Raw genomic sequence first — 18,758 nt, forward strand, 5'->3', positions numbered from 1 at the left:
ACAAAATAATTGGTAAACAAAATAGAGATATAAAATACAGTAATGGTTGTTATTTATGAACAGTAAAAAAAAAAAAAAAAAAAAAAAATACTCTTATTTGTTTAAACTTTCTGAAAAAATTTGTTTATCTTGGTTTGTTGTCTCCCTATTAATACTTTGCGTTCTACAAATGTCATACAGACTCTTAGTTCTTCTAGCAAGCCTCCTTCACTGCCTTCTTGTATAAAATACTGCTAAGTCCATCAATGAATTTTTTTGCATCTTGTGTAGATATGCGTTTGACACTGGGTTCATCTTCACCTTCTCCAATCTCATCCAGTTGTTGAGTAACAGTAATAATGTCTTTTAATGTCTTATTTGAAAACACTTCAAAATTTTGAACTTTGTGCTGCAAAAAAAAACAATCATTATCAGTATCAATTGTGTCAGTATCACTATTGGCACCGACTTTTAAACCACTTTTGGCAAAGTAATTTTCTAATAGTGCTACTTTTCACTTCATGCTAACTATCGGCTACAACTGAATTGCCTGCAGCAAATTTACATGTGCACTAACATCTTTAGCCATAGCCAAGGAAGTCAACGTATTTTCTTCAATTTCTCGTAAAATGTAACTTATTAGTCTACTTTGGTAAATAGAATTAATTTTTTTTATTATTCCCATGTCAAGCGGTTGAATTAAACTTGTATTTGATGGCAGAAACTCAATTTGAATGTTTTGTAAATTTACAATAGGGTGGGCAGCAGTTATCAATAAATAGGAAAATCTTTCTTGATTTTTTTTCTGTAACTTGTTGCCCCATCATCCAATCATGAAAAATTACTCATCATCCAGGCTATTTTATTAATCAAATAATAGTGCACCGGTAAACTCTCTATTCTAACCCACTTAAAACATCGTGGTTTACCTACTTTACAAATAACATGAAGTTTTAATTAGTCACTTCCAGACATATTCATGCAACAACAAATCACAGTAATTCGATCCACTTGTTTTTTTACCCAAATAAAAAACGCAATGTGTTTGTAACAGTGAGACTCATCCAGCATAGCATGATAAAACAGGCGTTTTGTCTGTGTTATAGATGTCACTGGGAAAATATGTCTTCATTATTTCAGGAAGTTCAGAACTCTTCCATGATTCAGCACTGTCAGTATCGGCACTTCTATTTTCACCATGAGCTTTTTAAAATTTATTTCACGTCTCTATTTCCAACACGACAACCAACCATCTGTTGCTTTGAAATCACAGGGTTCCAATTTTTTTGTAAAAAGCTCTTCTGCTTTTTGTTTTAGCATAGAACCACTGACACTTACTCCTTGACTAGTAATGGTAGAAATTGTTCATTTAAGGCTTACTCAACGAGTGGGTCCTTTCCTTCCAAGTTTTCTTTTTTGAGAAGTTCCTTTTTTACATTGGTCAGACCATTCACTGCGAAGAGTTTCTTCTTGCTGTAAATTCTGACCTATTGTAGTTTTTGATGCTTCCAGTAGTTCTGCAAGTTTATGCTGACCAGTGTTTGGTGGATAACTTTATTTTGTCTACCAAAACAATTCTTTCTGCCAATTTCATGTCTTTTTGGCGATGAATAGGATAAATTATGAACACCCAACTTTTGACTAAACTAACACTTTGAAGTAAAAAGATAAAAGTGATTAAAAATGATTATGGAAAAACAATAACAGCAGCATACACAATGAACAACAGAATTGCAATGAAGAAAATTAAATTTGCTTCATCATAAGTGCATGATGTTATTCGTGTTGCCATGTACTAGGTACTGTGTAGACCAGTGATAGAAGAAGGTTATCTCCCTCAATATAACATTCAACAACAATCAAGTGATTTAAATCACTAATAAAATTGTAATATTTTAGAAGTAAAAGAAAGAAACGAACGAGCTAGCAGGCCTTATAAGCAGCATTTCGGACTGTTAAACTGGCGTAATTTTACATGAATTATACCAATATGTTTCTGTTTTAACAAAAATTCCCCAATTAAATGGCTGCCCCAAATAACCAGTGGTCCTATTAACCGGAATCCACTGTATACACTTTATATATAATTTTATGTATGGAATTGTTTGCTTCATCATGATCTAATTTCTAAAATAATTAAAATTTAAAAGAGTACTATCAGATCTTTATTAAATATGAAACAGTCATGCAAAGAGGTTTTGCATCATTATGTTTACTGACAGATCCAACTGTATAAAATCTTCAACCTTAAAAAAATAAAGATATTTTCATGATCAAAATACAATGTATAAGGGTAATAAACACAGTGAACATAGTTTAAAGTTATTTCAAAAGATCTCCATCAAATATGAGAGTTGGCTAATACAAAAAGTTCTAAACAGAGTAAAACGTAGAGATAAAAATTAATTTAAAAGATAATTAATTACATCTTCAATTGAAGATGCATTCCAGTCAAATGATGAATTTCCTTCCTTATAAAACAAAATTTACTGTTTTAAATAGTATTTAGAACATATTATTAGTAATGTAAGTATAAAATTTTATTGATTATGCCTAACTTGTGCTTCTTATAAGATCCTTTGAAAAAAGATAAATAGTCACAACCAACAGCAGAAGAAAGACTGAAAATGGTAATAAAAGAATAGGAAAAATATGCTGAAGGTTTCAGAAGCTATAAAATAATGTACAGAAACCAAAAGAAAAAATTATGTAGAAGTATACTTGTGTTTAGATTGCTTTAATTATTTTTATAAGAATTTAATAATAAATACGTTACACACAATTTTTTAAAAAACTACACACATTTTTGAATGAAATTTTCCAAACTGTAAATGCTGTTAAGGTTTTTTTTAGTTCTACATTTCTAATAAAAAAATTTAATTTCTTCGAAAAAAAAGAAAAGCAACTGCAGAACAAAAATTAAACCAAATTTTACAGTTTAGTATACTTCTGATAAAAAATTGCCACATGAAGAAAACAGAATGATCTCTAACATCACCTTGACCTTTTACAGACTTGCAATTATGATAATTGAAAAAATACTAAGTGGTGTTTTGAAAGATTAGTAAGATATTAGATGAGTTTTATCCAATATATGCTGTCTCACAGTAGCATTTGAATACCATACTTTGTGAAACTAATATTTACTTAGAAATGAAATACATTTTGACTGCAACATCCACATCTAATTTTGTAGTTGGACTGCCAATCCTTACTGGACCTTACATTTTAACATTGTGCATAACATCTTTTCCTTTTCTTTTAGTCGGTGCATCACATATTTTTAACATTGTGATCATTGTATTGGTAGATTCAATTCAGGCAGAAGCTAGTAACTGATACCTATGCTGCTCCCTGCTTGTGAAGAATTACCTCGTACTAATGGTATGACATGGTCCAAGCAGTATAATGCTGAAAGAGGACAATACACTCTTCTAACAAACACTTTACTTTAACTCATAACAAACAATATAAAAGAAATAGTGTCAGTTTTTATTCAAAATTTAACTTGAATCAATGCTTGTTCTGTAACTCAAATCATTATTTATACCAGTACACAGAAACAAAAATTGAAAATTAATAGAAAAAATACAAACAACAATTTGCCCAGTAAAATAATTCAAAGCTCAATAGAAATAATGAAAGGACTACTGTGTAATATTGCTTAAAAAAAAAAACAAAGTTTAATTTTAATTACAATTAAGGGATAAATGGAACCTGTAATGTATGAATAAATTATATGTGAAAAAAATCACATGTTTCTATTATCAGTAAATTTGGAAAAATAACAGAGAAATTTGAAATAAAATTGTAGAACTTTAAATGAAATAAGAAGTGATGTAATAATGTTCAGCTGCCTCATGTAATTACAAAGAAATATTACAACATTTTTCACTTAAAAGTGGTTTTATTTAAAAACACTATTAATATTTGATAAGTTTAGTACATTGAAACAAGAGAAATAATATAACTTTCTGTAAACAGATATAATACAAATCAAAAACAAAATATTATAAAATAATATTACAGACAGCATTGTTTTTGTGTATCACAATACAAAGGAAGGTATTTCAAAAATGGCTTTCAATTAGTTGTTGAAAATAAACTGGTTGCCACTACATAGCAGTGCATCAGACGTCCTTTTTGCATCAATCATTGTAAAAGATTCTCCATCTTGATCTCTATAAATAACATTATTTTAGGTTAAACAATGAATAAGTTACGATAAAAATAAAATATGCTTACAGATGTCTTTTTGCATAATTTAAGGTAGAAAAAATAACTAAATCACTTTATTTGTAATTTGATCTGAAATAATTTTTTAAGACTATTAATGTTGGCAAAACTTGCAGTAAACAGCTGGTTGTCATCATAACCTGACCTGTATCATTTTGCCTTGCAAGTAAAAAAAAAAATTTAATATTATTTTTTGTTATAAGAGTGAAGTAGTTAGAAATGAGCGACAGCGATTCTACATTGGGTGAAGCTGATGAAGGTTTTGTACAAGTAGTAAAACCAGGTAAAAATGATCTATTAATAAAGATAAATGGAAAAGAAACATAAGTAAACAGAGCTGGCAGTCAGGGGTAATGTATACCAATAGCTTAGGAGTAATGGTACGGAAGAAATCATTCATCAAGTAACAAATTTTTGGCTTTTTGTCAGCACTTCTAATATCAGAAAAAAGGTATTGTTCAAGGTAAATGCAAAGATAACATGTTTAATTTAGAAGATAAGAGAGGAAAACATGACACCAGGCTGAACAAATTGAATATGAAGTGTGGTCAATCGTTAATGATCATCTTAAAATCAATTCCACATTCATAATACCATTACAGCCTAGGAAAATCAAAGAGACTGTATTTGAAAATCCATCATTAAGTATTAAAATTTTATTTCGCACGTTTAAAGAGTACAATTATCAAAAAATTAAAAAAGAAGTTACAAATGAAGCAAAAAATGTACTATAACAATTTTCACAGTAGTACTCTGTACACATTTAAAAAACCACATACAGATATGTGCGATTTTTATTTCTCTACAGATAAGGAGTGAGAAGAAACCCCCAACAACAGTGTTACAAACAAAATTTCAGTATCACAAAAGAAGAATAGACTGTTATAACCATTAAAGAAAGAAATTTTTACCAATGTAAAGAAACAGATTCGCAGCAATTAGTTAGACTAAGCGTTAACTCACAATTTTATAAACTATTATTACGGCGGTTAAATATCTTTAATAAATATTGCCATAACAATGATTCTTCCGTTATGTATTCTTATCCAGAAACCATGTCACAAAAGAATCCTGATACTGTGTCTTCTTGCTTGTATGATTTTATTGTCAAAAGATTGAGGGACTGTAACTTTTCTGAAATGCAGCACAACTCCTTTTAACTGGACTTCCAGATTATTCAGACTGATATTAGGAAGACATTTTTAATTTTTGAAAATAAAATATCTACTGTAATACAGTAGTTTATAATAAATTAAATTTTTTTAAATATATTAAATAAAGAAATACAGTAGTAGGCCTACTGTATAATGCATCCATTTTATTGGCAGTTACTTTGTATCACAGTTTTTACATGCTGTAGTAATTATTAAAAGTGCGTATATATTCAGTTTTAAGGGAACTCAGGTACTGCTTACTGTAAACATTTACTTTTTCTGAGGATAGAGTTCTGCAATATTTTTGTAGAGTAGTTATAATGAGGGTGACGTAATGTTAATGACAGGATGTATAGGCCTATACATGCTTATCATGCTTTATTTTAGTAAACTTTTATTCAGAAAAGTACCAGTACTAGTATTCATTGAACGTTGTAATCCTAAGGTGTAGTTTGCCACAGTAGTGATCGTGACTGAAATTTTGTGTTCTGCGCAGTGTAATTTAGTGGAATGGTAACTAAATGAAAGAGGGTAGTCATTTCCATGGAAGAAAAACTTAATGTGCTATTTTGTATAAAGGGAATCTGTAAAAAAAAGGAAACTGTGATGATTTAATCTGAATGCACTTCCATGCATATACAAGTCACAAAAATCAGCATGGATGTCTTGAGATATTTAAAGAATGGTTTTCTTCATTCTTCTCACTTTAAATGAAGTGAGAAGATTTCTAAAAGAGCTACCACAAAAAGCTGTTTTATTTATGACAATGCTCCTTGTCATCCAGATGCAGATGACTTGGGAGATGGTGATCTTTGTAAGATTTTTACCTGCAAAAACGACAGCACTCATCCAACCTTTAGACCAAGGTGTAATAGAAGTCTTCAAACATTTACAGGAAAAAAATTCTTGATAAAACTTATTGAAAGAAATAGTGAGGAAGCTGGAGTAAATGTTTTAGATTAACTTAAACAAATTAATATTTGAACAGTCATTTATGAGTGTGCTTCAGCGCGGAACAAAATTAATTTTCTACTTTGAAAAAGTGTTGGAACAAAATCTGGCAAAAAATGAAATCTGAATCCAACACTGAGACCACTGCTGAAATAAACAACAGTTCCTTCAAACAAGTTGTTCGTTGTTTAGAAGATTCATATGCTGTCGAAGATGAAGACATAGCTGAATGGACAGACTACGAAAATGATGTAGATCACCAGCGTCTATAGCAATGATGATATCGTGTTAGTGTGCTCTTCAAATCCACATCCTGATAGAGAAAATAAAGAAGACAGTTCAGATGAATTCCTCAAGGAAGAAACGCAAATGATTTCTCACAGAGAAGCTATAGATAGGCTTGGAAAGCTGATGTCGTATTTTGAAAATCAAAATGAAAAGTCTGCTTAATTACTGTCTACCCTAAGGTGTTTACAAGATTAAGCAGCAAAAAACCGAGCATCATCATTAAAGCAAAAAACTGTGAAAGATTTTTTTAAAAGTAAATAAACATTGATGTAGCTGTAGGTTTGAATTTGAATTTCAATTACTATTTAAGTTTGTTAATATGTACTAAGTTGATTTAAGTTTCAACATCTTACATTAATACTAGAGTGTACATACATTATACATTTCCACATCCGGACATTTGTTCATCAGGACAATGTCTGAACCCATCTATTCCGGTTAAACGGGGTTGTACTGTAGTATTATTTTTTTCAGACAATGCTGGAGGACAAAATAAAAACATAACAATGGTTCACTTATGCACATTTTTGGCTCAGTATTTTAAAGTGAAGCTAACATACATTTTTCCAATTGATGGACTACTGTCAAAATTATCAAAATTTTGGTATTTATGTAAAGAAAATAAATACAATAGGAAATGTTTACACCAGTGATGAATATTTATCACTAATTAGACAATCTTTCACCGTAGTTGATTGTTCAATCACAAGTATTTTAAAACAGTGTAGAGAAGCTATGAAACTATTTACACTCCTAAAACCACTTTCAAAAGGGTATGTATGTTCCATCTAATCCTATTTGAGAATAGTTTACAATACTTCTGGAGCAGTCAACACATCAACATGATATAATGGAACTTATACACCATTCAATATGTATTAACTTTGATAATGATTTTTTATTAACTTTTCTGCCTGCAAAAAGAAATAAAATTAAAGAAGTAAAAGAAAGAGATATTAGAAGTCTATTTAGGTTTATGGAAGAAAAACATAAGAAATGGTTCACAGAACTGCTAGATAAAGAGACTGACAATAGCCAACAAGCAGCAGACATCAGTGACATCAACAGTGAGTCAGAATCAATCAAACCTGAAGAAACAGAAAGTGAAGTAAATAATATTAACCACAATGACACCGAAGCTCTTCAGAATCAATCCGGTAAGGATGTGATGTATGCAGATGATATTTTGTGATTACTTTAATGTCTAAACATTTTAAATGTTATTTTTTATGGTACAAAAAAAAAGGATTTTTTTTCTATTACTTTAAAATTTTATACATATTTGAAATAAATACACTTTTCATTAATTATTCAGTTAAATAAATAAGTAGAGTTTTACTTTCAAATCGTGTTTTGCTTATTTACTAAACAAATAAAAAACTATGAATAAAATTATTATTTTATTACTTATAAAAGCAATTATGCAAAAAGGGCATCTACTGAGTTTTCTTAAAATAAATATTGTCAACTATCTAGCAGGTTGATTAAAAGTAGTTATATTTTGTTAAATAGGAAAAGATATGTAGTATTTTTAATATTTGCCTTTTATCTGTTTACTAAACAATTATATGGACTGGGAAACTTTACAATTCTTTTTCTCGAAACTTATATTTTATGACTATTTGTTAACTATCTTCATGACCCTTTTTGCATCCACTTCCTCAATTGTTGTTCCTATAAGTGTGAAATATGTGGTGCAATTCATTTTCTGTAAGTAAAAGGATACAATCCTGCTGAGATCCATCATATGGAATCAGAACAGCAAGGAGAATAAGAGTATTACACTAGTTTACCTATCAAACCAAAACAATTCAACTAGGCACTATCAAATTAAAAATTGATGACTACAGTGTTTTGGGACCAAAAGGAGATTTTACTGATAGGATTCATAGGGGATGAGATTACAAAAGTCATAAATTTATTGAATTGCTGAAATAGTCTCAGAGATCAATAAAAACCAAATGGCAAGGAATGATGTTATAGAAGGATGAGGACACTCTGCATGACAAAACACAGCATCATTCAAAAGGATTTACTTATGAAGTTGAAGTGGGATTTTTAACATCCCTTCTACAGTCCTGGCACCAAGTGACTAACTACCATCTCTTCTTAAAGGTAAAGTTCTGGACACTACTATGTTGTCAAGGGGAATAAAAAAGTGGAATTAAATAAAGTGGAATTAAATTCCATAAAGTGGAATTTATGGAAGAAAAGATTATGTGAAGAATTTTTTTCAACTGGCAGAACTCTAGCACTCACAGAAGTGAATATTGATCCATATTCAATATCTAGCAATCTGTTCTTACCAGGAATTAAAAATACACCTCTACATTTATTAACACATGACTGTTATTATCATGTTACAATACGTAATTGGTGCAAGGTACATATTTTGTTTTACAGTTTGACTGTAACAGTTATACAAAAATTAATCATACAACAGCAGTTACAGTTACAACTGATGTACAAAGTCACAAGATTTTACAATACACATCCTAATTACCTGTAAGAATATCTAACCTATGTAGGTCAAATACTATTCTACTTCTTTATTATATATTCACAATATACAAAATTAAATCCTGCTCTATTTTAGATAATAAACTTACTCAAATCCTAATATTTATTAGCTTAAGATGTTTTTCTTAAGAAAATACTTTTATATTAATTTAGAAGAATTTAGTGGAAAATGAATACATGATGAGATAAGTTCTACATTAATTTATTATGTTTCTGCATTGTTATTCAAGACCTATGAAGATCCTTCAATATATGATTTTTCATATTTACTTACTTAAATATTGTAGATAAATGAACAAGGAATAAATTACTTACTTAAATAAAATGAATGAGGAATATGCCTAATAAAATATTTACAAGCTGATATTGAGCTGAACTGTAGCACAAAAAGATAGATTGATAAGTTGTCACAATTGATAGATTCATTATTATAATATATAACGTAAGTTTAATACAACTATAGTAAATGTTATCTTGACATAAACATTAGAACTTTTTGCACACAAAATTTCGTCATAAAATGATTCTATCAACAAAATAATATATTAAAATAAAATATACAAGAGAAAGTTCTAAACAAAATTTTTTTAAGCAATATTCAGATGATGCAGTTTTGCCATTACAAATACTTAAAAACTTACTTCTTCTTTACAATTTAAATTGTAAAGAATACAATTTTAACAAAGTACAAGGATGTATGATCATGTAGATATTACAGAGGTTTTATATTTTAATGAGATAATGTAGAGAACACCAACAACAGGCACATGGAGGTATAACGGTTAAGATGGAGGAGTCACTTCCATCAACTAGCGACAGACATAATCTAATGAGATTACCCAAAATTTTGAAATATAATATTACCCAAAATTTTGATATAAGATACCTGCAGATATATTATATTAAGAAAAGCAACAAAAGTAGTATTTATGTGAAACTAAATATCATACGAATAATTCTCTCTTTGAATATTTATCATTATAAAAAAGAAAAAAATGATTTAAAGGCAATTATTTATAACTAAAAAACAGAATAGTGCAGTAATTAGTTTTTATCTATAAAAGAGAAGAAATTGAAATATTGTTTGCCTTGAAAATATTAATAAACTATAGCATTACATTAAAAATGAATACATGAATTAACAACATAACAGAATATAGAATTCATCTATCTGATAAATAAGAAAAAAACAATACAAATGATAACAGAAGGAAAACAAAATTGATCTATTAGTACAAAAATTACATTTTTAAGAATTCTCTACCTAATATACAAGTACTGTGTAATAAAAATGTATGTATATACAAAACCATAAAAAATAAAAATAAATAATAATATTGAAATTAACTATTTTCTAGAAAATACAATTTTTTTTTACTTTATAATTACTAAGAAAAAATAAATAAAATTACAATGGAAAAAATACAGCAAAGCTCTAATCATAAAATAATAACAAAAACGATATATAGATTTACATTATATACACACTTGAAAAAAGCGTATGAAATTATACATATTTATTCATTGATTATGCACATAATACAATATTTCAATTTGTATTACAAGTTTTTTCATTATACCAACATTTTACAATTTTTATCCAATGCTGTAAATTATAAGAATTCTTTTCACACAATCCTTAAAATTTTTTAATGTTCACTTACATATATAATGTGAACTATCCCCAGACATCACACTACCTATAGTGTCAACATGCTGTGCCATAATACAGCAAAAAATAAAATCAAAGAATTACATGGTAGTGACCTGAATGGCTACCAATAATGTGTATCACTGGGCCATAACTGAAGGTCAGGCCAGCATTTCTGCGTGCCGGCCGTTCCCCACTCCTAGCTAGTTCGCTGTCGTTTACTTGAAGGCTCATTATTACAATGTGGTCTTTCCAACATATACTTTAATTGAGGCATATATGTAAGAACATCACGAAGTTGAATTAAAGGTAAAATTTCATTAGGTGACTTGCATTTCTGATTTTCACGGAGAATCTGCATTTGTTGTCTGAAAAAAAATTTCAAAACCCTTTTCAGATTAAAATAAGTTTGAGTATTAAGTAAAGAAACTTTAACAATATTAGAGTATATTAAAACTTTAATATAATTAAAAAATTATGCATTAAATTCTAAAAAGAATTCCGAACAACTAAAAAACATCATTTAAACATTTTCTATGTTTCGGAGAAAATGTTTTTAACAATTCAGCAGCAGTTCTCTTTTTTCTTTTTATTTAATAAGATTTGCAAGCATCAAATCCTATGACCATTTAGTTCGAATGCAAATTTGTAGCATATGAAAAATGCCGTGCCTGACCGGGATTCAGTACAGCAGTTCTTAATTTTACCTTCTTAATTAATTAAATTAAAACAATATGGAAAATATTCAGTTACTAATGCAAGAAATAACAATTAAAAAATCCAACTAGAGGAATAATTTACAGGTTAAGTAAAGGATCTAACTACATAATCCTTTATCACTCTGTCTATTTAATAATCTGATAATCATACTTTCCAAGTAAATAATTATTTAGGAAAATTTTAATTTACAGTTAATATTTTATTCACTAATCAACTTTATATTTTGAATTCAGTGTAGCATATGAACAATATCTGATAAGCGTTGTAGTTGTATGCAAACTTGCAATGAGGACAAGCTTCAAACCTAAAACAGTTTCTGTTAGAAGTACCCTCTCTCTTTTAGAAGTCCCACCTCTATTTTTTTATAACTTGAATTTTTCTTTGGCATTTACATTATTTAAGTATTTTGTAGTTATATTTTTAAATTACATCTAGGGTAGGGAGTATTTGTCCCTATCAAAAATTATTGTACCTACTGTACGAGGTGGGGCTATTAAATAACAAGACTAATGCTGTAAAATATTTTATTTTACATTTATACATATTTAATTATTATCCCTTCAATATACATCCCTCCTCTATCCCTACAATGCTCCATGCGAATTTTCCAATGTTCGAAATAGTGCTGAAAGTCTTCTTCTGTAAGCTAAATGATGAGATTTAGCTGTGAAAGAAAAAGCAGCATCACAGCAGCTTTTTCTTTCACAGCTTCAATGGTCTGAAATCATGTTCCTTTTAATGCAGATTTGACCTTGCAGAACAGATAAAAGTCACATGATGCCAGGTCAAGCGCTGGGATGTTATACTTGGCTACAAACGTCTTGACAGACAATGCAGTGTAAGCATTGTCCTGTTGAAGAACCCGTGACTTGTTCTTTTACAATTCGGGTCGTTTTTTTCTTATTTTTTCTTGAAGTTGAGCAAGGAGCTCAAGGTAGTAATGTTGATTAATAGTTTGACCTTCAGGAACTGGTACACAACCCCATGAATATCGAAAAAAACAATTATAATCGCTTTGAATTTTGATTTGCTCATTTAACTTTTTTTAGCTCTCTGTGAAGTTGGGACCTTTTAGTGCATGGATTGATGCTTAGTTTCTGGATTATAAGTGAAAAATCAAGATTCATCACAAGTTACCACTCTTCCCAAGAAGTTTGGGTCATTTTCAAGGGCATTCAAAGTGTCAGAACAAACATTTTCACGAGCTTCTTTTTGCTTGATTGTGAGAATTTAGGCACCATTTTTACACACACTTTTTGCATGTTAAAATTGTTATGTAAAATTTGCCTAAGGTTTTTTTTGATTCCTACAGTTTCATCAATCGCACAAATAGTTAACAGATGGTCAGATCGGATAAGATTACAATTTTTTTTACTATTTTTAATCGTTTTTGACATGGAAATGCGACCTGAGCGAACATCATCTTCATCTTCTCTGCCATCTTGGAAAGACTTAAACCACTCAAAAACCCACGCATGTGGTAAACATTCATTACCACATACATTTTTTTAATAAAAGATAAATTTCAATAGTGGTTTTTCCAAGTTTCATATGAAATTTCACGACCATTCTTTGCTCTAATAAAACATTTAATTTTTCGGCAAAACAGATGTTATCCAAACAAATGTATGTAATGAGTGATGATTATGTGAGAAAATTGTGCAGGAATATCAGGAAAGGAAAACTTAATGTGCTTGACAAGGAAAGAAGACAGCAACATTCCACTGTGAGTAATAAACTTGTTGAAAAAAATTTAATGTACCATTCGAAGTAAACCATGCTTCACAATTACTGACTCAGGGATATTCCTTTTCAAACTTTAAGAAAATTGTTACAAACAGTCTCTTTAGAGATTGTTACAGACAGATTGGGTTTTCATAAGTACATGATGGGGATCTTTAATTTGTTTTGCAATAGAAACAATACCAAAATAAAGGAAGTGAATTTCTTGACGTATTTTACTGGGGATGAGACATGGATTATGTTCATCGATACAGAGACAAAAGAAAAGTTCAAGCAGTGGATGCACATATACTTGCTAAACAACCCAAAAAATTTCAAACAAAAAAATGTTGGCTAAAGTGTTTTGAGACTATAAAGGAATTTTGTCAGTAGAATTTAGGAAGTCAGATATAATAATAACAGCTGTACACATTTAGTATGAAATACTGACAAAGCAAAGCTTAGGAAAGTGATACAAAATAAACTGTAAGAGAAGTTAACCAGAGTTTTGTATGACAGTTTTGTGTGGTCTCACATTGCTGCTAGCACTAAGATTGTACTAAACAAGTTTTAGTGGAAGATTTTTTACTATCTCCTGACAGCCTTGATTTGCCACCGCCTGATTTTCATCTGTTCTCAAAACTGAAGAACTAGATGCATATTCAACATTTCCAAAGCAATGATGTACTCATGGAGTCAACAAGGATGGACACTTTTAGGGTGCCATTCTTTTAAGACAGAACAGACAAGCAGACATATATATGTATGAGAGGTTATCTCTAAAGTTAAGATCATTTCATTGTAAAAACATTTATCCTGAAAACTTTATATTTTTTTATTTCCGTTAAACTACATATCTTATACTACCTTCTCTATATAATCGCCACATGAATTAAGACATTTATCGTAGTGATACACCAGCTTCAGTATACCCTCATCATATTTTTCTGCTGCCAATCCATTTAGCCATTGATTAACAACATTTTTAAGTTCATCATCATCCGTGAATTGCTTACCACTCAAAAATTCTTTCAATTTCCCAAACACATGGTAATCAGAGGAGTTAAACTTGGACTATATGGTATGTTCTCAGTAAAACATGTGTCGGATCCGCAACATGTGGACATGCATTATCATGCAGCAGGACGACACTGTCAGTCAGCCGCCCACATCACAAATCTTGATTGGTGTAGGTTCGCAGTAGGCTTCTGCATTTATAGTCGTCCCACATGGCATGAAATTAATCAGCAAAATGCCACACCAATCCCAAAAGACTGTGGCCATCAGTTTGCGTCCAAATGGCTGTGGCTTGACTTTTGTTGGTCTGGTTGGTGATTGAGGATGACACCATTCACTTGACTGTCATTTTCAGTCTGGCGTGTAATATGAAATCCATGTTTCATCACTGGTAACAATTGAATTAAGGAATTCATCACCTTTTTCTGTATACCACATCAAAAATTCCAAAGCAGATCCCATTTCAAATTCTTTTGTGATGTCCCATAAGACGTGCAGCACCTAACTTATGGTCATGATCAATGCGACCAATAACAGCTCTTGAAACATCAGGAAAAAGAAAGGCCATGTCGGAAATTGTTGAGCGACGATCTTTTCTGATTTCATCATCAATGAGTTTCAACAAGTCCTCGGTGATTATTAAGGTCCTCCCTGAACGTTCTTCATCATGCACATTAATTCTGTTATTTCATTTCTATACCTTTCACACAATTTTCAGACATTTCTTTCATTCATTACATTACCACCATACACAGCAACCAATTGCCTATGAATTTCAGCCGGATTAACATTTTGATGGTTTAAAAAATGCTATGACTCCACCCACGTATTCACAGTTGGCGGCAACATCGATTGTCCTATTCATTTTATAATGTAATAACTCCCATGTAATCAAAGATACTACAACATGACAACTTACAGACAACAATGCAGTGTGTACATTACTAACATGGCATAGTAGTTCATACTACTATGAATTTGTTTTTCATCTACCATATTGTAATGTGCTATTTATTGACTTTCATTTTGCATTTTATTTATATAATTAAATATTAATTAAAATAAATCTAAGACAGATAGCAAAGGGATGTTGCAATCCTACCCAAACACTGCTTGTCATTGTTCTACTACAAACAAGAATCCTGTCCACAATTCCTTTACTTTTTTACACTTCAGCCTATACCTTAATACTGGTAAAATTTACTCAGATTCTTTTCAATTCTCAAATTTCTAAAATTTTTATTCTAATCTCAATTTTTTTAATTTCTTCAATTCTCTTTAATCTCTTAGTGGATTAAAAATAGAAGAAAAAAAGAATAGGGAAGTCTAACAGCCAACTGAATATCTAAATGGAAAAGATTAAACATGGTATACATGAATGTATATGGTATATTGAATGGAATGACAGATTTTTGGAAGAGAAATGGGTCTAATGTAATCAGACATAAAGTTCAGAAAGATGATGATGAACAATGCCAGCAGACACATTCATGGGGGGCGGGGAAGAACTTCATTCTCTGTTATTTATTCTGATGTAGGTGAAAAAAGTAAATTGTTGGATGTTAGTATGGCATTAGATGTTTCATAAGAGTATAGCCTCAGACAGATAGTGAATAAACTAGGAATTGGAACTACAGTGAAAAAAAGGGAATAAAAGATAAAAAATTAGGTCATAGGAATCTCAGGATGACCAGTGATGGTACCTAGACGACAATAAAATATGTGAAGGAAGCTGGGTAAACCTCGAGGAAACAATAGGAAATTGTACAAAAATGGGGTACAGAAGAACTAGTGGCAAAAAGAAGGAAGAGATGCCATGACATAGTACGAAAAACAGTAAAATAGATGAATATCGCAGGGAAAAGTGAAGAGAAAGAATGCAACAGGAGAAGAGAGGCTAGCAAGAAGGAAGTGAATAGGAAAAGAAGGAAAGGGCTAGAAGATGTTCACTAAGGAGTCAGAAAAAGATAAGTGATGAAACAAAATTTGCAATGAAAATGACAGAGGGAACATACTGACAATGGCTGAAGGAATTGAAGGTAGATGGTGAAGTGCTTTGAACTACTGATAAACATGGGTTACGGCAGCCCTAATAAAAAGAGAGAGAGAATCTCCCTTTGTTATTATTAGGTAAGTAAAATTTGCTTGACAGCCAGGAAGAGAAAGAATTTTTGTCCTGATTTAAAAAAAAAAATAGAACGTAAATTACATGGTATAAAATACGTAAATATCATGATTTTTGTGTTCACAAGGTTTTTATTTCATTAATCAAAATAACAATGGTTTTTTCTTGAAATGAAAACAATTCTTTACTGCAAAAGGATAAGAAATAAATATATAATTGAGGAACATTTTACAAAAAAAAAATCAAAATGCAAATTACATTCAAAATTAAAAGAACTACTGCAATATTTTATTGTGTGTTCATTGCATTTTATTAGGTGTGAAAATAAAATCAACACATTCTTAGAAGAAGTTACATTAAAATAAATTACAGAATTAATTCTATGAAATATATTAAAAGTTGATAATGGAAAAATGTCTAAGGAAACATGAAAAAAGATGCAAATAGATGAATAGAGTATGAAATTTAAAAAGTAAAACTAATATAAAATCTAGGATTTATGGGACGACATAAGCAGAGAAAAAGCTAGACTAAGAACATTTCGGTAATTTAAAAAGAACAAAACCAACTTCCATTCAGTGGAATATGATTTTAATGTTAATACAAGAAGACTAAAAAGAATGTGGATAATAAATGTTAAAGAAAAAGCTGAAAAACAGAACTGAGTGAAGAAAGTTTTGAAAGAGGGATTGAGAAATTTGATTAAGTGGAAGATCCTATACATCAGAAACCCTAAACAAAATGGCTAAATGATGTAAACCCTAAACAAAATGGTAAATGATGAATGAAAAGATGGAGTAACAGTAATGAAACTGAGTACATGTACCATATACACATAGATATGTAGCAAGTGGCATTATGACTTTTATAGCTTTTATGGCTAAATGGTTTACAGTAAAATCCCAAATTAACACACAAATATAAAATTCTGGTTCTATAATCTCTTAAAAATAACATAATAGTGATTATATATTGTTAGTTCTTCAACTAGTAATAAATACTGAATAACCACATTTAAGAGAAAATGCTAATTATACCAAACACATCTGTGTGTATGTTGCAATACAAATTTATACATTTATAAAAATATACACACACTCACTCATACATACATAAAATTGCAATTTAATGGTTTAAATGATTATAAAAATATATAATTAAAAATAATATATGAAAAACTTACGAGTTTCCTCTATATAAATTAACTTTTAGAACTTCTTGTAACACCTGTCTGCATTTGTCCATATCAACTGAAGGGAAGAAATGACTTACTAAATCTGGGATTGTCATAAGCAATTCAGAATAAATGAAGGGTTTTGCATTTATACACGGTACCATTTTTTCATTGACTAACGCTTTTTGAATCTGAAATCAGAATTAACACATTAATGAAAAGAAAACACGCATTAATTCCATTGATCACTTCACACACACTTACATATTTGCAGCTGAATGCAAGGAAACACTTACATATTACATATTTACATATTTACACATATTACATATTTGCAGCTGAATGCAAGGAAAAATCAGTCATACTCAATAATTATCAAATGAAACATTAACTAGCTTCATCTACATAAATTTGTAAAACTTCTTACAATGATTAGCTGTATCTATCCAAATCAACCGAAAGATTTGACATACATATGAGATTGCATAAAGTAGTTCAGAATAAATAAATGTTCATCAATCCTGATTTATAAATAAGTATGGCTAGCAATCTATGCACCATGTGGCAGTTAGTAAGCAATAATTGTTATTTTTTGTGTCCAATAATTTGTGGTAGACAACTTTCAGCAGTAAAGATAATAATAATTCTATAACTCAAATTTCTTCAAAAATCCTTCTCCACCAAAGGCTTAGTTCATTAAATTACTTTCAGCATTTAAAGGTTTCTGATGATTTTCTTTTTCACCTTATTTTTAATTAAATATTAAAGCATTTTTAAAATTTACTAACAATAACAAATATCAAACCGACACAAATGAGTGATAATTAACCAACAATGAAGTTTCTGTTTTAGTGGTAAATGATTGTAAAGTCGAATTATATTTATAAATCAAAGAATATAGATGGGCTTCAAAGAATAAAAACAGTATTCGACTTAATTTCTACTATTTCAATTCAATTAAGACAACATACTATACAATTTTACCAATAAAATAGTACCAATAAAATAAAATTTTAAATCTATCAATCAATAAAATATAGATCTCTTCAGACCTATCCTTGTTTTAGCCATTGTAATCAATTCTACAGATTTAATGCAAAATACTGTGCACTGTGTTCATTTTAGATCCAGTTTTGACTAAGTAAATTTTACACTGATTAAAACTACTGAATACACTACAGACAATACCACTTAAAGAAAAAGAGAGAAAGTAATAGTAAA

The 18,758-nt window shown here is 29.8% G+C and overlaps 1 protein-coding gene across 5 annotated transcripts in view; it reads right to left on the bottom strand.

Moving 5' to 3' along the window:
• Positions 1–3,865: 3,865 nt before the first annotated feature.
• Positions 3,866–18,758, bottom strand: part of LOC142327528 (uncharacterized) — a 186,265-nt gene continuing 171,372 nt past the window's right edge. For 3 of the 5 annotated variants that reach the window (XM_075370701.1, XM_075370692.1, XM_075370675.1), the window contains 3 exons: positions 17,547–17,728; positions 10,793–11,147; positions 3,866–4,160 (listed from right to left, as the gene is read on the bottom strand). In XM_075370701.1, the coding sequence (XP_075226816.1) occupies positions 10,979–11,147; positions 17,547–17,728 (351 nt within the window). In that variant the 3' untranslated portion in view covers positions 3,866–4,160; positions 10,793–10,978. The remainder of the gene's footprint in view (positions 4,161–10,792; positions 11,148–17,546; positions 17,729–18,758) is intronic. The other 2 variants (XM_075370684.1, XM_075370668.1) reach the window with 1 other exon arrangement.

This window comes from Lycorma delicatula, chromosome 1 (assembly GCF_047948215.1).
Source record: "Lycorma delicatula isolate Av1 chromosome 1, ASM4794821v1, whole genome shotgun sequence".
NCBI lineage: Eukaryota > Metazoa > Arthropoda > Insecta > Hemiptera > Fulgoridae > Lycorma > Lycorma delicatula.